This window comes from Squalius cephalus (assembly GCF_949319135.1).
Source record: "Squalius cephalus genome assembly, chromosome: 6".
NCBI classification, from domain to species: Eukaryota; Metazoa; Chordata; class Actinopteri; order Cypriniformes; family Leuciscidae; genus Squalius; species Squalius cephalus.
In genome coordinates this window covers 37,810,311-37,835,452 of record NC_137127.1, presented here as the reverse complement: position 1 = coordinate 37,835,452, position 25,142 = coordinate 37,810,311, and the positions used below count along the sequence as shown (strand labels likewise).

At 37.4% G+C, this 25,142-nt stretch overlaps 1 protein-coding gene and 1 long non-coding RNA gene across 3 annotated transcripts in view; one reads left to right on the top strand and one right to left on the bottom strand.

Annotated features, from left to right (window-relative positions):
• Nucleotides 1-15,589: 15,589 nt before the first annotated feature.
• On the bottom strand, nt 15,590-18,527 carry LOC307160458. The gene is made up of 3 exons (XR_013821544.1): nt 18,405-18,527; nt 17,190-17,278; nt 15,590-17,114 (listed from the first exon to the last, which is right to left on the bottom strand). It is a non-coding gene; the product is annotated as an uncharacterized lncRNA (long non-coding RNA).
• Nucleotides 18,528-20,800: 2,273 nt separating this feature from the next.
• kiaa1549lb (KIAA1549-like b) overlaps nt 20,801-25,142 on the top strand; it is a 235,947-nt gene continuing 231,605 nt past the window's right edge. For both annotated transcript variants that reach the window (XM_079874251.1, XM_079874250.1), the window contains exon 1: nt 20,801-21,331. In XM_079874251.1, coding sequence (XP_079730377.1) covers nt 21,151-21,331 — 181 coding nt within the window. In that variant the 5' untranslated portion in view covers nt 20,801-21,150. The remainder of the gene's footprint in view (nt 21,332-25,142) is intronic.

Genomic DNA, 25,142 nt, shown 5'->3' with positions numbered 1-25,142 from the left:
ACCCCAATGTCCCAATGTCCTGGCCAGCAGACCGAATGTTCATTCAAGCGACATAAATTGTCTGTACGGAACTACAATGTCCTCTGCGAGAAGAAAAAGACACAAAACAAAAATGTAAGGCGAAGCGTGGCGAGAAGCCGCAGTCAATATATCCCCCGAAGCCGCAGTCAATATATCCCCCGTGGACTTACGCAATCTCGCCACAGTCTGTTTAGCCGAGGGGAAGCTGTGGTAGTCCAGAAAACAATTGTCATGTAATCCACAAAACAATAGGGTATTAGTCCCTTTGATGAATTCTTCATGCAACTATTACACAGTGCCCGCTAAATTCCGACCGCTTTCCCGTTTGAACTCCGGAGTCCTCTCTCGACGTCACTTCCCATTCTCCTTAAAACCCTATTGCGTGACATAACAATGACGAGAGGACAAAACAAAAACAAATAAAAGTCCATATAATAGTCCGTGATTACACCACAGGCATCTGATACAACAGTTTGCTTTTTTTTCCATGTGAAGAGAAGAAACAATACAACAAAGCATGTTTATCATCACCTCAAAAAGCTGTACATAAAGGCAGAAATAGGTGACTATTACAACCTTTTTCCTGTTACACACATCCTTGGACCGAAGTTCCCCATCTCATTGGTGTGCTTTTTCATCACCTGCAAATGAGATAAAAGTTAAGAGTTAAGTGTGACTGTCTGCAACCTATCTCTAAATTACTAATTTACTTGACTGTCTGCTGTTCATTTGATCCTCTATCTGTGTAATAAAGTTCATGATCAACAATACCTGTGTTTCCTCTTCTGTTTATCTGTGACACATTGTTATAATATAATCAATGTTATTCACTTTACCTGTCAGTGGGTTTCTTGCTGTGGCTGATCAGTGTAAATGTGTACTGTAGTGGATGCATTTTTCACCTCTGTATGGTGCCGTTGAGCCTCTCCACCAATCCGTTGGTCTGAGGGTGGTATGGGGCACAGAGGCTTCTCTTTATTCCAAGTACTTCACAGACCTTAGTGTTGATCTACAGGGGTTATGTGAAAATAATATTTTGTAATATTTAAAAAAAGGGAAGAACATGCAGTGGTTAAAAGCATTTGTGTAGTTGAAAATGAAAATACTTACTGTGTTAACAAATTCTCTGCCCTGATCAGTAAGAATTCTTTTTGGCACTTCAAACTGATAAATACATTTCAAAATGCACTTCGTAACCTCAGCAGCCAACTTTGTTGTTAGAGGATATGCCTGTGCCCATTTGGTGCAATAATCAATAATAACACATACTGATTTTGCTGATTACCTGGGAATGTTTAATATATGAATTGATTGTAAATTATACATTGTTATATGATACACATTTTTTTAATGAATTTAAGTTCTTATAAGCCTACCCATTTCTCTATGTCTGCTGACATGCCAGGCCAGTAGAACTGCTGAGAAATGGCATCTCTTGTTTTGAGCTGTCCAGTATGTGCACCTATGTCACTAAGATGGAACTCTTTAAATAGTGCGTCAGCCTCCTCTGCACTGCACACAACTTTACATCTTTGGGACATCTTGTTGCGGATGTAAAACAGATCATCATCTGAACAAAAAATTCATTGATCAAAGTCATAAGAAAAAAGAATTGGCTCAAAGCAGTTACCTACACTTAGAGGTGGGCGATATGAGCAAAATCTTATATCAGGATATGAGTAATTTTATTTCATAAACAAGAAATACTACATAAAATGTATAAAGTAACCACGTACAAAACAATGTATAGTCTTTTTTGATAAACATTAATAACATTAATGGAGGAGGAGGAGAGTCAGCATTAAACATTAATAACAAAAGCAGGTAAATTTGGATACTGTCAGTTTCAGACTGACTGAACGTACCCATTATACTTATTTTCTTTCTGTTTACTGTTTAAATCACTTAAAACTCATTACTGTGTTTACTTGCCACACAAGATAAAATGAATATAATTAGTACTTTCATCATTTAAAATGCAGTAAATGATTAAACATTACTTTGTCTTACATGGACTTGTTGTTATAAAAACTGCTTTGTTCATTTTTTTTTTTTTGTTCCAAAATCTCAAAAAAAAAAAAAAAATTTATATGGTGTGACTCTCAAGCATGGTTCAATAAATTACAACTTTTATAAATTAACCTGTTAAATTTACATATTTATTTTTAATTTGTGTTTATTTGTACTGCATATTTGTAAAGTACCCAAATAGGTACATAGGCATGTATATTTAAAATTGTTCAAGCCATGATGTCCTCGTGTCTCTCAAACAGTGCTGAGACCACGCGCTTATAGGCTACTGAAATGCTGCTAGTTAATCGCATACTGGAAACTGTTATATTGCCCACGTCTAAACTGTTAAAATGGTTCTAAACAGGACAAATTATTTGGCTGATAACAATAGCAGAACTCTTTTGGTGAACTTCTTTTATTCCATAAAGAACTATACTTCAAAAGGTAGTTCTTCCCCTAAGGGCTGGTATTATGAACTTTCTAATTATATTTTATTTTTATTAATATTATTTTTTATTATAGTTTATGAATTTAATGCTTCTTACATGAAGCAGTGCTAAAACAAGAGTATGTACAAGAGTACTGTTTACTGTGACTTCACAGTAATTATGCTGTCATATTACTGTGATTTAGCAGTAAGCTGCTGTAGAATTACTGTTTTTAATGGTGAATGTCTATATATTACTGTGATTTAGCAAAAATGATGGACCAAACAAAACTGATAAAAACAGTGGTTTAACTTTTATTTTTTAGAATAAAAATACAATTTAAGAACAGGATCAAGCACTGTGGGTAACAGGAATGAACACTAGGTAACATGAATATGTGTGCATGTGTTTGCTATGTGATAATGGTACTTCACAACTTAGGAGGTGAAAAGATAAAGAAGGAGAGAGAGAAGGGAGTGAGGGAGAGAGAGGAAGGGAAGAAAACACAAAACACCTGTTCTGTCCACTATCTACAAAAAATAAGAAAGACAAAAAGTTTAAGTTACTAAACTAATTGTGGTGGACTGGCTCCCTGTTAGTATGGTACTCGCATTGTAAAACTAATCCTAAAATGTCTACAATTTAAGTAATTTTAATTGTAAAACTCATAAATCATGTGAATAATACTATATCAATTAATATTAAAGAGTTAGTTCACCCTAAAATTCTGTCAGTAATTACTCACCCTCATGTTGTTCCAACCCCGTAAGACTTTCGTTCATCTTCGGAACACAAATTAAGATAATCTGAGAGCTGTCTCACTTCTCCATGACAGGTTTTCATTTCATTTCTTTTTTCTTTTTTTGCACAAAATGTATTATTGTCGCTTGATAAACCTATGGTTGAGCCGTGTAGTGACTTGGACTATTTTAAACATTGTCTTTACTAACTTTCTGGGCCGGCAAGTTTCAATTACAGATGAACTAAAGTCATACGGGGTTGGAACGACATGAGGGTGAGTAATTACAGACAGAATTTTCATTTTTGGCAGTCTATCTTCCAGTTAGGCTAATAAAGCTAATAAAACTCATTTGTCAATTTATAGCAAAGTTATATAAAATTATAACTTTCTATGAGGTCCCTTGAGACAGCATGCACATGAGTGGAGCTAACTCAAGATTGCCAAATGTGATTGACATGCAAGAAAAAATGTCAGGGAAGTAACAAATCACTGGATTGGTCAAAATAGTGAGATGTAAAAAAAAAAAGAATATCATATTTTTTGTATATTTGACTTAAAAGGGTACATGGGCTTAATAGGTAGGCTACACTTAATATACTTGATGTTGTTTCAAAATAAATCCACAACACTAGGCTATAATTTATCTAGTTGATAATAATAAAGCCACAGCTTACGTAGGCCTATGTCAGCTTACCTTATAATTTTTTTTCCCGGTGGTCACCATAGGAAAATGCTGTGGGAAAAGAGAGGACTCTGTTAAAGTAGGCTACGTTAACTATGAAAAGCATTAACTAAAGCTAAAGTTAGGCTACATTTTCGACGGTGTAGCTAACATGACGTCTCAGTTAACTTACTGGCCGTGTTGCAGGGTTAATTTTTCAACGAATTTGTGCAATTTGCTTGTTGGTAATAAACATTTAAACTGTTATATCCATTGTATTTTATGTTGTTGGGTATCACAAAACGGAATATAATACGAAAAAGTAGGTAAGAGCTGCTGAAGTGGAGATTCCTGGCTCAGAGTATGAGAAAAAGAAAAAAAAAACATTTTGAGAAAACAGCCTTTAAAGATTGTATTGTAAAAATGCATACTTTTTTAGTGGATCCTAAAAAAAATCACATTTGGATCCGACAACATTGTACAGGGGACAGAGAGCTTTAACGGTCGGTAGCAGTTAGGCCTATGCAGACAGCGATCGCGGAGCACCATGGTGATTTAGAACGCCAACTTTTGTTGAATTTAGGAGAAATTTAGAGACGCAAATAGACTAAAAGTGTAGTAAAATAAATACCTTAATGTGTATTTTGTACTTTTTACCACCACAAGTCTAAAAGACATGTTATTGAAGACAAATAGCCCAAAATCTCAAAATTGACCAGTGAAAAAAAACGATGTTTTTGCCTGCCGTGTCTCCCCTTAATACTTTATATAATTTTATTATATAACTTTATATAATTACCAATACAACCAACGTCGACGACTGTTCATTCAAATTTTCGCGCTCAAACGTAGACGCAAGTCTGCTAACAAAAACATGACAACAGAACCTACAACGCTAATTTGGTTCATACTTTTAATAACATGCACTATCATATATATATATATATATATATATATATATATATATATATATATATATATATATATATAAAATAAACAGTCATCAAATTGGCAGAGTAGGACAAATTGACAAAAACACTTACCGCCGAATCCATTGAATGAGACCACGGAGGAGATGAGAGAGCTCAGATGACGCAGTTGCAGCGCAAAAAAAATCGAATTCAGTGTCTTGTAGGCCTAATAGCCACGCATTTTTTTTTTTTTTTTTTTTTTTGATAAATATTGTGGAAATAATGTAATTTACTGTGAAATATTACACTTAGCCTATATCTTGCGAAATCCTGGAAATATTTTACAGTGTAACTTAAGTTACAGGCCTAATGCAGAAATTCTTGGCTCTCCTTCTCAAGACAAAACGGTTTTTTTTGTTGGAATCTTTCTCAATTCCAAATACTTGTCAGAATCCATAATGTAAACATAGCATCCAACTTATGCCTATAATAAAAATGGATGCAAAGTTATCGTTGGATGTTGGACGGACCACCCATGTGATCTGCGTACACGAATGGCAAACCGTTAGACCATTCGGAAAAAAAGTGAACAAACATACAAATACACAGTACTTTTTTTAAAATGCATTTATTTATCGCGGGGCGGCAGTGGCTCAGTGGTTCATGTAGGTTGCATGGCTGACATCGCCGTCGGTGTATGAATGAATGAGTGAATGAATGGGTGAATGTGAGGCTATGTAAAGTGCTTTGGTGGCCATAGGTCTGTGAAAGCGCTATATAAATGCAGTCCATTCACCATTCATTGCAAATGTTTATTTGTTAACACTGTTTATCAGTGTTTATTTGCTTGTCACATAATAATAATTTAACTGATAAACAGTGTTAACAAATAACAAATAAACATTTGTACTATCGACATTATACACTGCCTGTCCTGAATTTGGAGGATTTCACCTTAATTATGGGTGAAATAGAGGAGGGTAACAGAATTTGGTGACCTTTAAAATAACCCAATCAGATTTGGTGACCCTATACTGTATGTCTGTTTATGTCAGCCCAAAATGATTTCTACTGTAAGAAGCTGAGGAGTTCAGACATCATCAGACTGACTTTGGAGGATTTCACCTTCATTATGAGTGAAATAGAGGAGAGTAACAGAATTCGGTAACCTTTAAAAAAGCCTTATCAGATTTGGTGACCCTATACTGTATGTCTGTTTCTGTTCATGTCAGCCCAAAATGATTTCTACTGTAAGAAGCTGAGGAGTTCAGACATCATCAGACTGACTTTGGAGGATTTCACCTTCATTATGGGCGAAATAGAGGAGGGTAACAGAATTTGGTGACCTTTAAAATAACCTTATCAGATTTGGTGACCCTATACTTATGTCTGTTTCTGTTCATGTCAGCCCAAAATGATTTCTACAGTAAGAAGCTGAGGAGTTCAGACATCATCAGACTGACTTTGGAGGATTTCACCTTCATTATGAGTGAAATAGAGGAGGGTAACAGAATTCAATGACCTTTAAAACAGTTTTGTTACAGCCATTTTGAGTGAAATTATTGTAATCATTCTGTGCATTAATGTAATAATTTACAAAAAAAAAAAAAAATCTAGTACCCTCCCTCACCGCCATACTCATTGACTAGCCTACTGGTTCCGTAAATTAAACATATATCCTATAAAATAATATCCAATTATATTATTCTGAATAGCAAAAATAACTTTTCCTAAACGTGCACGGACGTCAGGGTCGTTCTCGCGTGAATGTTTAATGAACACTGTTTAGAAGTTACGCTGTTTGCGTAGATCACGCACAACAGTGACAACCGCGCCCATAAGGTCACATATTATGATGTCACAGAATATGGTGTAACACCGGTGTTACGGATCAACTGGGGATCATGTTACAGTTTTTCTCAGTCGCTTTGGTGCATTTCTCATAACACTATTTACATTTGCACAACAGTTAATGCAGTTCTCAAAACAATTAGTACAAACTGCAAAACCTAGTTGATAACCTGCAAAAGCGTGTCACTTGCTCAAAATGGATAGCTCATTCCTCAAAAGCAAGTATTTATGTCAATGAATGTGTCAGTGTCATCAAAATGAAAAGTCCTGACACCATCGTTTATGAACAAGACAGTCAAATGGCTTTGTCATGTTTTCATTATGACAGTTTACTCTGTAAATGTTTTCCAATGATAAAAGTCAGATCTTGGTGACACAGTGACTACCTGAAAATGCTCAATACAGCACTAAATACTATTTGCACAGCCATTTGAAAAATACAGTAAAGTTACACATTACTGTATGTATGAGGTAACTGAGTACAAGACACTGAATATGTATGTTTCACATTTTTACTGCATATGCTCTTTGCAATTCTAATTTGTTCACAGCATTGTGCAAAAGAAAAAATACACCATTATTTACAACAAAAATAAACCCCCTATGGGTAGAGCTGTGCACAACTGTAAACAATATTGCAGTAGGCCTATACTGTATTGGAACTGAACATACAACATACATAGGACTGTAATCATTCATGCACATCCAGACGTTCCTCTCTGTCTGGTCACATAATTTAATCTACATCCCAGCGAATATCATCTCTTGCTCAATTGCAAATTGTTCAATTTAGGAGACTTTTTCAGCATTTTTTGTTGTTGTTTTATTTTTTAAATGACAGATTTTGACAACTAGTTCAACATTTTTGTATGTAATGACTCAAGCAATGAAATGAGGACTATTAGTTTTATATGGAATGACTATTCATCATTTACAAGTATAGTTAATTTTGACTGACATGACATAAGCAAATGATAATGTTATAAAACAGCAGAGAGTTGTATGAAAGCAATTGATGCATGTCCAAAAGCATTTGCAATTTGTTGGAAGGAATGAGAAACTGCTACTATGATGTGCACAAATGACTAAATGTTGTGGAGGTTGAACTAACTGTTGTGCAAATGTAAATAGTGATGTGAGAAATGCACCAAAGCGACTGAGAAAAACTGTAACTGGGGGAACGCGCGTGCATGCAGATAGTTTTACCTGGATTTCCAGCAGATGTTAGACGGCTACAGAATCGTCACAGCGAATTTTCCACTGAGCAGATTTAAAAGATTTCCATATTATTGGTAAATTAATGTTTGTATCATATCAGGGCTCTGTTGTTTCCTCTGTCGCTGCTCCGCTGTATGTTTCAGACGCCGTTTAAGGGAAGTTTTTTTGTTGTTGTTTTTTTAATTTCGCGACACACAGTCAAACCACGCCCACATCATTTTGTTACATTCGTTTCAATGAAATTCGTATCTAGATGACAATTGTTACATTCAATAAAGTATTTACATTGTGTCTTTGCTGTGCGTGTGTATTCGCAGATTATTTTTGATGCATGGTATGGCTTAATTTAAATTGAGCAGCAATGCACTGTAGTTAAAGGAACAAGTTATTTATTTAAGCTGAGGAATGAGTTAAAGCATACAGGACACTCCATAAATGTTCCTTAAGAGTGGAGAAAAGTGATAAGCCATAGTTATGCAAATATAATAATAATTTATAATTAATGACATACAGGTAGGATCCAGTGAATTACCCACAGCATTTATTCAGGGGAATGTTCAATAAACATAACATATTGAAGCAACAATAACAGAAAATAAATAAATAAGGCAGGACAAATGCACTACATGCATGCAGGGCAGCTGTATTTGCCTGTGCAAAAGGCTCAAGTGATGTGAACATGGACAGAGCATGTACAGCGAGTGTTCGTTCAGACCACGCCCCTTTTCTGACATGTTGCGACATGCCCTGGCTTGTGGAGAACGGCTGTCAGTTCAGTTTCAGTTTCAGTTAAGCTAATCTTCACATTGTGTTTGTGTGCGTCAGTGACCACAAGTAAGTTGAAACTATATCATATAGATAAGTTTATATTAGTAATTTATGTTAATGTTTATAGTCAGTGACAGCCTTTATATCTGTTGTATGTGTAACTTATATGTTATTCTCATTGTAGTTACGTTTCAGGACATGTTTAGCACTGTTTATTTAAAGCTACAATATGAAAGAATTTTTTGCCGCTAGATGGCGCTACATTCCAAACAACAACAACGGCGTAGCTTGATGACGATGTGAAGGAGCGTGGAATGATGGGAACTGTCGTTTTAAACTCCACCGTGGATGTAAATCAGTCAGACGGGAATCGAAAAATTATGTTCATGGATGAGGCTAAGTTCTATATTTATAATGACATGCTTTTTGTGGCGAGGGGGGCGTGGTTCAGCACGGTCTGTAATGGGAGAGAGAAGAGACGAGCGGGACGCAAGTAGGGCAAGTGCAAATGACGAACACCTGTGTCTTATTGCTGTGATCCACGTGGAGAGACCGCTTATAAGCCGCGCTGGAACGAGAGAGAGACTGAAGAGAAAATTGGACGCAGAGAAAGAAAACCGGTTTTGTGCCGTCGCGGTTGCCACGGTGAATGCGCGTTGTGCACGACTTTTGTTTGTTTTGCTTTATTTTAATAAAGTACGAGTTCCAGTCACGCCGACCCCTGTCTTCTTCCTTCCTGACTCTTGAACCTCATCACACTTTTATTTCATTAAAATGAATTAACCGCAAGAAAAGTAAGGTTTAATACTAAATTGGTTATCATAGATGTTACTGTATGTCAAATTCATTGTTGTGATAACGCGGCGCAGTTTTACGTGTTCTAAACAATTGTTGTAAAAGTACATTCGAACATACCCACATAATTTGCCAAAATACTGATTAATCTTTATGTATAACACATGCTATATTTATTTACATGGCAATAAACACCAGACGTGATAAACAATGTCAATAAACTAAACACAAATCTAAAGCAATAATACTTCCCTTACATAAACATAACTATTACCGAATGCTACATTTGGAAAATATAAAATTAAGCATGCTTTGTCGACAGAACCAGCTGCAATCGGTAAAGAATAATTGTGTTCCATAACGACTGCAAGAAACAAGCTAACGTTTGTTGCTTGATAGACGCTACAACTACAACTTCCGCATTTGTCCAGGACTCCACGCAGTACGAGCGGAAACCGAGGGTAACGCGGATATGACGCAATTGACTGGCGACTCCCAGCTCCCCCCTGCTCTAACGCCCCGTTTCCTTGGTAAAATCGCAATTTTCTCACGATTTAAAAATAGTTGGAAACATTTAGGATATTGTAAGTAAACTTAACAAAATATATAACACTGGCCTTGAGATTATGGGATATTTTAATGCAAAATTCTTACATATTGTACATTTAAGTGACTAGAGATAGTTATTCAGTCAACTAAATTGTGTATGTAAGTAATATTGATGTTTATTTCCTTTCATTTAGAACCACACCTACACTGTAAAAGTTTATAAGAAATAGTGCCTGTGCATCTGTATTTTAGAAGTATATTTATTAAAACCATTCAACGACTATCCCTGCCTTCCGTGTCCTGACTAGACACCCTATATTGTTGACAAATTTTCATAACCAGTAGAGCCCCATTACATTGCCAATTGTGGAAGGTCTACCCACACAGTCCCAATGGTACCACCTTCCACATTCTGTACATTCAATCTAAGGAAGGAAGAACAAACATTAGAATAAGTTACATGTTAAGTGTGTGTTTTGCAATGTATATTTATAAATTGTTCTTACCCATTGCACAGTTTGGCCTTCATTCCTGTGCTGCTCTCCACACGAACGACAGAGCTGTGAAAGGTCATCTAGAGGGAGTCATGTCATGCCCAGAAAACTTTATAAACAAAGGTAGTCAAGGCTATAAAAAATGTAAAGGATTATTTCTCACCAGTTTCTCTTAAAAGCCTTTTTGCAATTTCCAGACGTAGTAAAACAACGCCTTCTTCATTTGAAAACGTAATTTATTCCTCCATAAGAAGCAGCTCTGCTAGCTGATGTGAGCAGTTATGCCATACATGAATTATGTTTTATCAATAAAGACTGTAAAAATTAATACAAGTACATATAGCTTACTTTGCAAACAAATGCACCACATGATGTGGAATCCTGTAAGCATGCTTTGTCGACAGAACCAGCTGCAATCGGTAAAGAATAATTGTGTTCCATAACGACTGCAAGAAACAAGCTAACGTTTGTTGCTTGATAGACGCTACAACTACAACTTCCGCATTTGTCCAGGACTCCACGCAGTACGAGCGGAAACCGAGGGTAACGCGGATATGACGCAATTGACTGGCGACTCCCAGCTCCCCCCTGCTCTAACGCCCCGTTTCCTTGGTAAAATCGCAATTTTCTCACGATTTAACTTTATAAACAAAGGTAGTCAAGGCTATAAAAAATGTAAAGGATTATTTCTCACCAGTTTCTCTTAAAAGCCTTTTTGCAATTTCCAGACGTAGTAAAACAACGCCTTCTTCATTTGAAAACGTAATTTATTCCTCCATAAGAAGCAGCTCTGCTAGCTGATGTGAGCAGTTATGCCATACATGAATTATGTTTTATCAATAAAGACTGTAAAAATTAATACAAGTACATATAGCTTACTTTGCAAACAAATGCACCACATGATGTGGAATCCTGTTGGGTAGGATGCACAACTGAGTGGCATCCCCACCTGGAAATGTTCAGACCTTTCATCCTAATGTGGCCTTTGGGAGTTAAAACCCAGGATATTATACCCCCAATATGGTCTGACTACGCCACTCCCATTTATTGGACTGGGATGGGAGACCCAACTAGTACCCCAGAATAAAGATGTACCCCACGCTATTACTATTCAAATGAATGAAACAATTGAAGGCTGTAACAAAAGCAATATAAACATTTATTTGTGATCTTCAATCAGAGTGGTTAAAATATTTGCTTTGTATAGACACAACCATTAATGACGGTAACATATCAGAAGCATCTACATGAATTCTCGTAGACAAATATTCATATAAAAAACTACACTAAATAATGTTGGGCCGGACCACAGTGCTCAATGTTGACAGGGATCCACGTTTAATTCACCATGAGTATAAGGCTCCAAAGCGATTTAGCACACCAAAGACAGCAACCGAGGTTACACTGCATCAACCATAAAGTGCTTGTTACACACCAATTCTAATTACACCACACGGATGGTCACCTTAATACATTGAGCATTGAGCCCTGCCCACTAACTACAAAAACACAAGCAATGCCTACTTCATAAGTAAAGTGCAGAAAGTGCTACTATGATCAGCTGTATAGGAAGCTATCCACATTGCACATACCACTGGCACTTCCCCGTCACAATCTTTAATATTGCACACTGCCCAAATACAACAATTTGTCTCAATAGTAAAATATCAATAATCAGAAGAACATGACCTCAATCAAAGAAATTCACAGACACGATATAACTGAATGATAAAAACATACAAAAGTTTCATGCATAAGAAAACAGTGGCTGGATGTCCAAACAGAGTACACAACCTGCAAAAACCTAAAAAGACAGAAACACACTTATTTATTTATCCCCATAACCCACACACCTTACTGATGATATACATTGAAAGAACTTGTAAACCTTCGAGCACTCACAAGAAACGGTGCTCATTTACAAAAGGCTCCTAATGACCCCGTATGACCTGAAGCACACGAACGCTGAAGCACGGATGAAGGAACGCATGGGACCTGGTATAATAATGGGCTACACATGAAACAAACATGAGTCTTTGCAAGGCCAAAGTCTAACAATTAATTGGATATCAGGCTAACAGATACCTACTTTGGGCTAGGCCGCCCGCACCAGCACACGGCAGCAATTACGCACACACCCTGTAACACCAGCACAGTCTGTTGAAAACCATGGGATATAAATATACTCAGCGCGTAGAGCAGGGAACCGTCGCAATGCCTTGTTGACTATACGCACCTGGACACGAGAGAGAGAGAGTTCCCAGAGAATATCACACTTCGTTTTATTTACACGCCCATTCTACAAAATAGACCAAAATAAAATCACACCACAGCATCTCACGGCTCACACCAAAACCACACTCTTTAAGGGAAGCATACTTACCGGCGTTAAACTCCGAAACGCTTCCGCGATTCAGTTACTGGTGACTGCACATGCACACACACTTCAACACGCGGGACGCCAGCACCTGGCTACCAACGTTCACCTATAATCGCGGTTCCACTCCCCTCCGTTTCCTGTCTAAATCGCCAACAAAACGCAAGAACCCGCCTTTATGGACACCTCTACATTTAAGCCCTTGCTACTCGCTCCTGGGTCCTAAAGTCCCACTGGCTACACTAAGGAAAGATCTATGAAATGGAAGTGTGTGCAAGCATCATTAAGCCAGAATACATAATATACAACAGATAACTCAACGTTTTAAGAAACTTTGCATACAATACTTGCCTTGTAGCATCCTTGCATTTGGAAATTGCTGATTCATTAGCACCAAAAGGGTCAATATATAAGGATTTTGACAATTGTGGGAACATTGCCTAAGTTACATTGCCTAAGTTACTTACTATAAATGTCCAATGGTTGTCGCTGACACAAACAGCCCCGAAAAGAACATCATAACTGGATGGATCAAGCTACAAACAATACATTAGCAGTTTTAAAAACTCTCAATATATTAAAACACTTTGAAGTTTGTGTTTAAATGAAAAAACCTTTTTCAAGCCCTTTTGGCTTCCTTTCCAGATTGCAGTCATCTGGTATGAATCAATGAAATATGCCCGTTTCATTCCTGACACATTTATTCGGTTTTTAAGATTGTGTAGGTAACCATTCACAACCTATTTACAAAAAGAATCAAAATAAGGGCTATTGAATTGACAAAACAAGGAACCAAAACAAAAAAAGGTAACCATACACAATTTGAGAATGCACAATTTGAGAATGCACAATTTGGGCCCCTACCTCACTTTCTAAACATTTGCCTGGTGCCAGACCCATCAGGGTCTTGGTGAACAATTTGTAGGGGCCCATTTTGCTCCACAGCACTTCCTGTTTCTTGCCCTCCCATATATCATGTATCACTAAAATAAGCACAATAAATACAAAGTAAAATTCTGAGCCATGGCACAGTGAAATATAACCACACCACTTCATTTTTTACCTTGTTCTTCCGAAAATGTTGACACAGGGAAGGTGTCTTGGGAGCAAGAGTGAGTAGTTGGTGGGCCCGGGTTAATTTATGTTTGTGCCATTGTTACGTTGTGGCTGGTGACGGAAGTGTTGCAGGGTGAGGAGGATTGGCTGGTGATGGAAGTGTTGCAGGGTGAGGAGGACTGGCAGGAGATGGAAGTGTTGCAGGGTGAGGAGGACTGGCAGGAGATGGAAGTGTTGCAGGGTGAGGAGGATTGGCTGGAGATGGAAGTGTTGCAGGGTGAGGAGGACTGGTGGGAGATGGAAGTGTTGCAGGGTGAGGAGGACTGGTGGGAGATGGAAGTGTTGCAGGGTTAGGAGGATTGGCTGGAGATGGAAGTGTTGCAGGGTGAGGAGGATTGGCTGGTGATGGAAGTGTTGCAGGGTTAGGAGGATTGGTGGGTGATGGAAGTGTTGCAGGGTGAGGAGGATTGGCTGGAGGAGCAGCAGGACTGAGAGGGGTTGATGGGATGCATTTTTTTGGAATGTGAGGCTCGGGCTCCACATACTTTATTAAGTGATCTACGTTGTATTTAAACGTTTTCTTCCCTTTGGTCGACTGACTCTTTGCAATGTTCTCTTTTACAACTTCCATTGTCTCCCTTCTATTGATCAACCCCTCAGAGAGCTGCTGGCTTGCAACCATGGCTTCCACCTTTCCATGACAGATCTAAGTAAGACATTCACAATAATTATTCACATCTTTCAAGATCAAGTGTCAGTAAAAAAAACAAAAAACACAAATCACTAACCTCATAATCCTTTGGTACCTGACACGGATACCGTGCCTCTCTCCAAAGCATTAAATAGTATGGGGAAAACTTTGTTGTTAATTGTTTTTTTGTTCTTAGTGCGAACATTGTTGCATTTAGATGCAGGTGCCATGTTGATGGATTTTCCCCAACCATTTTTGTCAGGCTTCTGGACATTAACAATCAAAAAGAAAATCATGAAATGTTCAAAAACTACATAACATGTGCCTGTACATATGTAAATTACCTTTGAATTGTGCCATTCATTCTCTCAACAAGGCCATTTGTCTGGGGATGATAGGGCGAACACAGACTCCTGGTGATGCCGAGTCTCTCACACAGGCTAAAATTGACCTTTGAAAAAAAGAAAAAACAAAAAACATTCAGATATTTCTTATGGTCATATCCATTTATTTGGACTTTATTTGTGTTGAACAAACCTTGTTGACAAACTCTCTTCCCTGATCTATTAAAAGACGCTGCGGTGCTCCAAATTTGTAAAAAAAAATCCAGGATGCACCCCATGACCTCTTCTGCTTTTTTTGTTTTTAGAGGATAGGCTTCAGACCACTTGGTAAAATAGTCAACCATTACACATATACTGTATATTGGTGGCCATTTTGAGTTGGAGTTAACTTTCCTATCAGATCCATCCCAATTAATTCCAGTGGTTCTGTGACCTGAAAAGAAAATCAATGTTTTAAACAATCAGGAGGACTAAGGCTATTACGTATTAGAAGTTTGTTATATTTGCATTTTTATACATACAACTATAGGATTGTAAGCCTTCTTCTCCTTTATTGTTTTTTTCCTAGCCTAACACTGAGGGCACTAAGCTATCTGAAAGAAGAGAGGTGGGCCATGACCATTTTAATTGAGTTAGTGTAGTAAAAAACTTTTTTTTTTTTTTTAACAATTAACTTACCCACTTGCGGATGTCCTGTTCATGCCAGGCCAGTAAAATCTAAGAATTATGGCATTGTGGGTTTTCTCAACTCCACAATGTCCACCAATAGGGCCTGTGTGGAATTACATAAAGACATTGTGTGCCTCCTCGGGTGAAAGGACAACTTTAGCTAAATGATGACTCTTGTCCTTTTTTCTCCTGCAGATGTAATGCAGCTCTCCATCTAATGTAATAATGTTATAATAGTAAATAAAGGTCACAGTTGTATTACCTTTTTATGGTGAGACCAACTTAATACACCATTACCTTTCATTGTGAAATTTTCACATCTTCTCTAAGTAATAGCGATCCTTTCCTGAGCAGCTATCAGGATATTGGTTATCCTGCAAAAAGTTTTTGATTTCTCTAACTTTAATTGCATCCATTTGCTGTGGCAGTATGTGGCCTAACAACAACACCAGTTGCAATAATGACATTTAATTTATAGACCTTTTCATCTGTTCCTAATTGCTAGCAGACGACAACAATGAAAGCAAATGATGAGATGAATTAGGAAAGATAATATGTTAATGAATTTCATGGTACCAGTCAAATGAAGAGAACTGGCATAATTCAAATGTATATTACATAAAAAGAAGCCCAGATCCATTTAATGTTATTTATAAAACTGATAGAGCATTGTGTCATATTTTTTATTTAAAGAGGTCAGCAAAAAAGTAAACAATAAAGCATTTCTTATTCTAATTGATGTTTGGGTGAGGAGCATTCATGTGAGGTGACAAATTATTAAGAGGTTAGTGATGTATGTGAATATTAGCCGTAGAGAATATCAGCCATATTTTTTAATAATTCATCATTACTATATCATATGTTCTGCTTATTTCAGTAATAAAATGTGTGCTTGCCACTCAGTGTTTTTCACAGGACTTTAATACAAAAGACAGTGGAAGCTGGAAAAAGAACCCAGAAGTTCGTAAGAAGGATCCAACAGCAAAGTTTATTTTTATTTATTAAATACGTGTTAAACACTTTATTATGTCTCCTTGAAAATGAAAACGTCATAAATGTGACATATAACTCACATGAGTTGTGGGAAAATGCTGTTCTGTGTTGCAATACATTAGATTCACAACATTCAAGTTCATGCTCCTACTGTAACTGAGCATAATGTACAATACAAAGACAATATTACTATATAAGCATTTATATAAAATTCACTTAATTTAAATGATTATATGATTCTAATAAGATGCAGTATTACATACAGAATTGTTCTCTTTTTCTATTTTAATCTTTTGGAAAAAATAAAACATAATTTGAAACAATGTGATCTTATAATTCAGCCAATACAAAATGTTGATTTCAGATCAGTCAAAAATCCAGGATGAAACTTCTCAACCAGAAGTTCATTGGCATAATCACACACCTTGTATAATTCCAAACAAGCTCTGCAATCACAATATTAAAAGAACAATAATTATTCCCTCTTCAAGATTGAATTTTATCAAGACTTCTTGGCTTAATTCAGCTGGAGTCTGGGAAAAAACAAGGATAAAATAATTATTTATTGACCAGTCATTGAAAATGTTACAAGTTCATGAGATAGTTACCTTCATGACCCTATAAGCATAGCTGTTTTATGTCCAGGGAAATGGATACAAAGCTGGATTTTACACGCAATCCAGAGCCAGAGCCAGAGCTGGTTGTACACGCAAGAGATATAGGTTAATATAATAAAATCAGCATTGTAAAATAAACTGATAAGTGTTTTTATATAAATATAATAGATCCATTATAACATTATAGGCTATACACAGGTCAATAAATACAACTTGTTGAAAAAATGTAAATGATTTGCAATTCACGTTTTCTTTAGGTAGCCTAGGCCTATTGCTAATTTAACTTAATCTACATCTGTTGTTATTTGTGGGTAGAACAACACACTATAAGTAAGCAATATGATACAGTAATATGAGACGTGTAAATTCTTACGTCTTCTGAAGTGCGCTGACAAGTCCGCTCATCCAATGAAACTGAATGCCCCATGTTAACATAGGCGTGGTTTCTGAGCTTGACACTAAAGTATGTTAAACTTCTTTGAAATGGCGTCAAATACGCAGGAATATACACTACAAAAACAAATCGCTTTATTATACATACCAACTGGTGAAACATACGTTTTTAATCATTGATCCGTGAAAAAATGGCATGTGACGAATCTGTAGCTGTCTAACATCTGCTGGAAATCCAGGTAAAACTATCTGCGTGCACGCGCGTTCCCCCAGTTAACATGATCCCCAGTTGATCCGTAACACCAGCATAAAGGAAAGTCAAAGTAGTCACTACAAACAAAGTTGAGTTTTACTGATACTTCATTCAATGTGTAATGTCGCCAAGTTAGATAAATGCTTTTGTATATTGCAGAACAGAATGCAGAAAAAGAGAAACATTATCTTAAAATCATTTCGCCACCTGAGGTTATAACTATAGCTCCCATACAAGGACGCAATGATAGCAAGATAACGTTAGCTTCGCATTTCCCAGTGAGCATAAACAACGGCGGCGTCGTAAACAAATTTAGTCAAAGTTGTCAATAGCCTATGAACATTCAAATTCATAACAAACAGTGGGTGAAAACAATCATTCACACAAATTGTCGCCCAACTGTGAATTTGCTTGATCATTTACAATCCATCGCTAGCTGCTAGAAACATATGTTGTATTCACCAAAGTTAACGCTGACTGCATAGTTCTAGCTAATTACATCATTGTGTTGGTTTGGCGAACATGAACGTCAATTTAGAAAGAAAAATGTATTTACCCACCTGTTCAGCAAAAACAGAGCAACCTGAATGTTGGATTGGAATCCCTTCTGCTGGCGGAGTTCTCGCCACCTTTCGAAGGTTTTTCCGATGTAAATTCGGTACTTTGCGCGTTCCTTATCCTTGTCCCTCTTCTTTGCAATTTGTTCATCGGAACGTCGTCTCTTTGGTCGTGTGTCGGCCATAATTCAAACTTCCATCTTCATGCTTCTCTCTCCTCCACACCCCCTTCAAAGCGCAGTGCCCTGAATGCACACCAGTGGTGTAGTCTACGTGATACGCAGGTATACGCCGTATACCCACTAGAAAAGGCCAAGGATTTGCGTATACCCACTTAAAAAAGCGTGAGGATACGTATCAACTTCGTTTTGTGTCAGAACTTTCACACTTTCATTCATAAATTCACCCCGTCTGTGTTTGCGAAGCGACGGGTCGAATCGCGGAATCCAGTCACAAATGGAACTTGCTATATAAAGCAGAACGTCACGGAATTTGGCTATTTTTGAACGAATAAATCAAAAGTAGGGCTGTACAATGAATCAAATCTCGATATGGACTAGTGTCTATGAATATTAAAGCTAAAAGAGACTGCAATTGTTCTACGCGTCTCTGGGAATGAGCGCTCAGTGTGTGCTCCACTACACACACACACACACACACACACACACAGAAGCACGCGTGACTCACGCTCGTGGTGTTTTCAGCGTTTCACTGTATTGAGACCATAGACATGATGTAAGCTACACATGTGCATTTCATCGCAGAGCTGCTATGAGAGTCACTTGATGAGAATTTCACCATTTCATTTGATAAAACTATCGTCATTCATTCGTTTCATATACAGAAACTGTTATGTCTTTACGACAACCTGTCAAAATAAAAGTTCTGTATAACTTGAAGAAATTATAACAGAAATATTACTATTGCACAGAGTATACTTCAGGCCTAATAATAATAATAATAATAATAATAATAATAATAATAGTTTATTAAAACACACAGAAATTCAAATGTCTACAACCCACCAAAATCAAAGTTCGGTCTAACTCAATTTAATTAGAAAGAAATTGCACAGTAAAATGTATTTTAAAATAAAACATTTTTTCAAAAACACCATTTCTAAAAGTTAATTTGTATTTGTGCCTATAATGCTTTAAAAAAAATTGTTGAAAATTGTCAACTGATAAAACCTGTGCTTCAGGGACCATATTCATATAACATCTAAGGCTAAAGGTAGCTCTTAACTGACTGAGTTAGATGGTGATTAACACTAAACAGTAGAAAATCAGTCCAGTCTCCCCAGCTGTAAATGTCATTGGCTGTTAAAGTCTTGTGTTGCTTATAATAAATTGACATGTTGATAACACTTAGTATTTCATAATGCTCTCAATTACATGTCGATGCATACTGTATGCATTAGTGAGTGTGGTGGTGCTTATGGGGTGACGCTCTGGGATGGGTGAGTATGCGGCGGGGGGGGGGGGGGGGGGGGGGGGGGGGTTGGGGGGGGGTGTGTGTGTTATATTAGAGTATACTCACTACAAAAAACTAGACTACACCACTGATGCACACTAAATCTCAAATACCCCATCGGAGTGAGGTAGGCCTACCGCATGCTTATTCGAGGCTAAGCATTTCCCATCATGCATTAGTTTCGGGAAATCGTGTGCGCCGAAATCGCGAGAGAGTGAGGAAAACATTCCACTGTAAGTTAAATAGATATTACATGTAATTTGGTAGTAAAACAAATAGTTAAAGTGTCATTTTATTGGTGCAAAGATGAGTAGGCTATGTGTATTTTGTACAACATTTGCAACTGCTTTTTATAACCTAATTAGAAGCACCACAATTTTACATGGGACTACTGCCAGACAGTTAAAAGTTTATTTTAAAATGCAAAGTATTGAAAATCAAAATAAAGCTCCGTAAACACTTGCATTTTTGCTTATCAAACGTTCAACACACACTTGCAGTCTTCGCGCCTACTTGAACACTTGGGCCAAATACAGGAAATACGTGATCTAAGTAGACAAGTGGTGCAAAGACCGCAAGTAAAGGAAAAAACATGTATCGATCAAAAATTTTAGTACAAGTAGGCCAAATATACTGAGACGTTTCTGTCAGTATAAGTCAAGTATACAGTGTCATTGTAATTATATTTCTGAGAAGTAGGCTACATTTCTGAGAAGTGCATAAAAACTAGACTGAAAGTATACTTTCTTAATTTTAGTTAAAAAAAAAAGTATAGTTGGCTATACTAGCACACTTGAAAACACACCTTTTTCGTAGGAGGATAGAAGTGTTTTCAAAGTATGTTTCTGTTTTGTTCGTTTTTATTGGAAACTGTTGTAGGCTATTATAAACCAATCTAATGGTAATATACTCCATTGACCACTAGAGCATGCACATGGCACAAAACTACAGCTTCACCTCCCTGCATGCGAGCTCTTTTTCATTAGACAGCTTCACTGAACAACAGACAGAATTACATGCATCCCTTCCAACATCCGATCACATTTTGGGCGTTAAGGAGGAGTGTGAGCCATAGCCTAGATAAACCAGTAAAAAAATGCAGACCTCTCTCGCTTCCCCAGTGTCGCAGTGATGGTGGACTATATGGGCATTTCCACGAATGCGGCTCTGCTCTGGCACTTGGAGCGGCGTGACCACCGCACGTCCCACTGACTCACGGGTCTGAGCAGATGTCTGGTCCAGAACCGATATCGAGCCATCTCCTCTGCAAACACAAATGGCTGGTCGTGTCGCGGGAATCTGGAGAGATTTGCACAGATTGAGCTGCAGAATTTTGCGCTCTGGAGAGAGGAGAAGAGGATGCTTTTTCACACACACGTCTGGAGGAATGCGGGGCACTAAACTCTCATCTTTAGCAATATTTCTACTTTTATTACACAGCGCACAGGCTTCTGACGGTAAGGCGACATCTCATCTAGCCTACACTAGCGTCTTAAAATACTGTATTTCTCACGCGAGTCTTTGAGATTCAGCTCAAGGCAATGAGGTGAACAATGATTTTGTTGAGGAAAAAAAAAAAAAAAAAAAAAAAAAAAGCCTCAAGCTTGCACATAAATCGACTGATGGCACATGCATTGAAAGTCTGATTATGATTTCTTTATATCAAAAACACATCGTATGGAACTTTTACACCATTAGAGCATTAGAACATCTTTTTAAAATGTGGTTAAATGTAGGCATATCTCACTTTTAGCTATTTTAGATCTTCCTTTTTATTCTACCCATTTTTTAAGCCGTTGCGTTACAATATCTACCTCAGTGTTTTCAAATAATCCATATGCTTATTTATATTGTTAGTGTTTATAATTTTATACTTTTTTTGTATGCGCTTACTCATTGCATGTGCCTAATAGGCAAAACATGACAATACACTACTTTGGCTTGACTTTTGTGAACTGTATGTGTGATGTAATGTGATCAACCGCACGTGAGTGTCCAGCAGTAACGCAGTGAAGTGTGTAGGCGCGCGCTGATGGATACTGCAGCTCTACACGAGATTGCAGCACTCTATTGTCTTTAAAACACACCTAACATGCTTAAACCAGATCTGTTTCCTGACATAACGGCATATCATTACATGCATCATTTAATTGCATGAAATATAAAACATACAAGCCTCTAATCTTGGGACTATTCATGTTTTGAGAAAAAGAGCACAGTAGCGTCATAAATCAACCATTGCAAAGGAGCATTAAAACTGTCCACAGCAGCATGGGCTGATTTTAGATGCTGAGGTTTGCTGGTCCTGAAAATACAGGAAGAGCTTCTGCAAATATCCTGTTGTTCTACATTGTGAATGAATGTGGCCAAAAATAATCACCTACATTGTGGAGAGCAGCTAACAGTTTAGTAATGGCTTGATATTAAAAATGTCTAAATAAAAATGCAGAAAGGTTTAACATGTGTTTAGCTTATAAAAAAGTCCAGTTAAGTGGGGATCTGCTTTAACTGGGTCACTTTGAGTGAGATAGATCAGTGTTTGACCTGTTTGAATATTTCTTCCAAACATTTATATAGGAGAGACCAGGGTTGGTTGGTACAGGGTTCCAAACAGGGTTGTTTTTGGGTCATAATTTGATGTTGTCACACAAATTATGCCCTCTGTCTTGACCAACAATGTTTTAAAGGTCCCATTCCATGGATTATTTTTATTATTTTATAATGTTTCCAGGGGTGCCCTTATAATGTTAGTATGTTTTTTAGATCAAAAATTGTTATAATTTAGAAATAAAAGGCATATTTCCTAGCCTGATTTCATTCCCTGGTTTGAACACTCTGTTTGAAGGGGCGTGTCTGCTGTGAGACTTCAGTGTAAACGCCCTCTGCTGTGATTGGCTGACATGCTTGCATATGAAATATCTGGCATTACATGTGGAACTATCTGGAAAACTTTTACTATTACAGCTATTATACGTTTTTACTATTACAGCTATCTGGATTAACGAATCGTGAGAAGTTTTTTAAGTATTTAGATCTATTCCCATCACATAAAAGGTTGCAGTTATGAGCATTGAGCAGATGACAGTCTGTTGATCGCGTGAAAGATCTTATCATTGCAACGCAGTTTCTGCACTCTCACTAATGATTTCACCAATGCAAACATGAGGTATATAAATACAGTAAGAGCTTCGTTGTGCAGTGTAACAGCGTCATTGATTTCACAACGAGTTTTGGCAAGTGTCCAGATAAACTCGCGCTGTGTCACCGACAGCAGCTTGGGTGATTGGAAAGGGATTGTTCTTTGATCGCTTTCTGTATATTAATCACAGTTTAAGTAAGATTATTTTCATCCTACTAAGAGAAACGAACGATGTGAAGAGTGATCGCTACTTCCATATTAAATCACTACTTACCGCTTGCCGGAATATAGTTGAAATTGCCCCCTTCGTCAGTATGAAACGCTGAGAGAAGCCTGCTTGATATTATTCCAGGTTAGAAAAACAGTCCGTGGTGAAATGGACAGAGCAAACTAACAACTTCGAATTAAACTTTTGCGGTATCCGATTATAGATAAACATCAACCACGTCTGTTGACATTTCGCCATCAATACGCCTGTGTTCCTGTGGGCGGAGGTTATGGTTCTAGTGACATCATTAAAGAAGGAAATAGAGGGGTGTAGTCCAATCCAGCCGTTTTTTGTAGTCAACTTCTGTTAAATAAAATATCTCGCTTGGCATTGAACTTCGAGCTTTATAATTTTACAGATATTATTTATACTCTAACAACAACATTACACACTAACTAAAGTTTGAAACATGGGATCACATAGAACGGGACCTTTAATCAAGGCATTAAAAAGTCAAACATGTCAAGCTAAAGACAAATGCTTATTTGATCAGTCAAAAAACAAAACAAAACACAAGCCATGTGTTTTTATAAGATTTTGAAACCTGTCATAAATTATGATATCTGGATATCATCAGAGTGTGGATCGATGGTATACTTGATTTGGGGTTGGTTAATTGGCATGTGGAGTATAACATAAGAATAATTCATAATTTGTTGTGGATCTAAACATTGATTTTTAAACATTTATTCATTTATGGTCCGTGTAGGGATTTTTAAACATTTATTCATTTATGGTCCGTGTACGTTGCGTTCATTCGTTTTTTTTATTTAATATTGAAAGTAGAAAAACGAGAAAACAGTTCCTTTTTCGTTTTTTAATTTTTTCAAAAAACCAAAAAGTATTCAGCTTGATTTTTCCTTTTTCGTTCTCAGGTATAAAACAGCTTGAATATTCGATGTTTACATGTGGGTGGGAATGAAACGCCCCTTTCCTCTGATTTGTCAGCCGAAGATCAAACAGTTCCGTCATCAATTCTTCCTTGGTTCCGCACAGCAGAATAAAAGTCGATGAATAAATGGCATAAGCAAAAATAAATAACATAAAGCTTCAGTTAATTGTAGTGTTGCCTAGACAGTGTTTCAATGCAAAAGCACAATCCCTTTGTTTGGCCTTCTGAAAACTGTTAATTAGGAATCAGTGGTACTCTTTCTGTCAACATCTCACTATGGGAAACGCCTCTTACTTGGCCATCCATGAAGCCCTATGCAATCATGCCTATCAGGCCAGCAGCACTGTCCCAAAATGGCATCCTACTGTACATCTCTTCACTTGCAGCATCCAAGCTACAAGCTCTTTTTCAGTACATTTGTTAGTTTGGCAAGACTAAATTGTCCAAAAAAGACAAGCAACCACTTGTCGTAGGGTTTCAGGCTGAATAAAGCAAGAAGTGTACTGAAATGCTTTTCCAAGCAAATAAAATAAATAAAAGGTTAACTTACCAGTTTAACATGGCTTCTTCTATGAAATCTATTAAGTCCAGAGCACCTTCTTGCACTTGTCCAGAGGGATGTGGATTCTCTATTGCAGCTAGGGATCTGCATGTGGTATGCCTGGCATTTCTGGGCCCAGAGCATGCCAAAACAGATATTACAGACACCTGCCAGACAAGGGCAAGGAGGACGAGGAAGATCCGTTTGTTCCCCAAATGGAGTCTGTCCCCTGGTTACCCAACAGGGATAGACGAATGGCAGATGGCAGCAGGGTGTGAAACTCTGCATGAGGCTTGCCCTTCAAGCGGCGAACCGGTTGGTCATTGACTGGCCTTCAGCTGTTGCATGGATGATCTGATTAAATACTGGGAAAGACCACTGTCATCCAGAGTCCCGGTGTATGGCTTTTCCTCGCTAGACATGGCGGG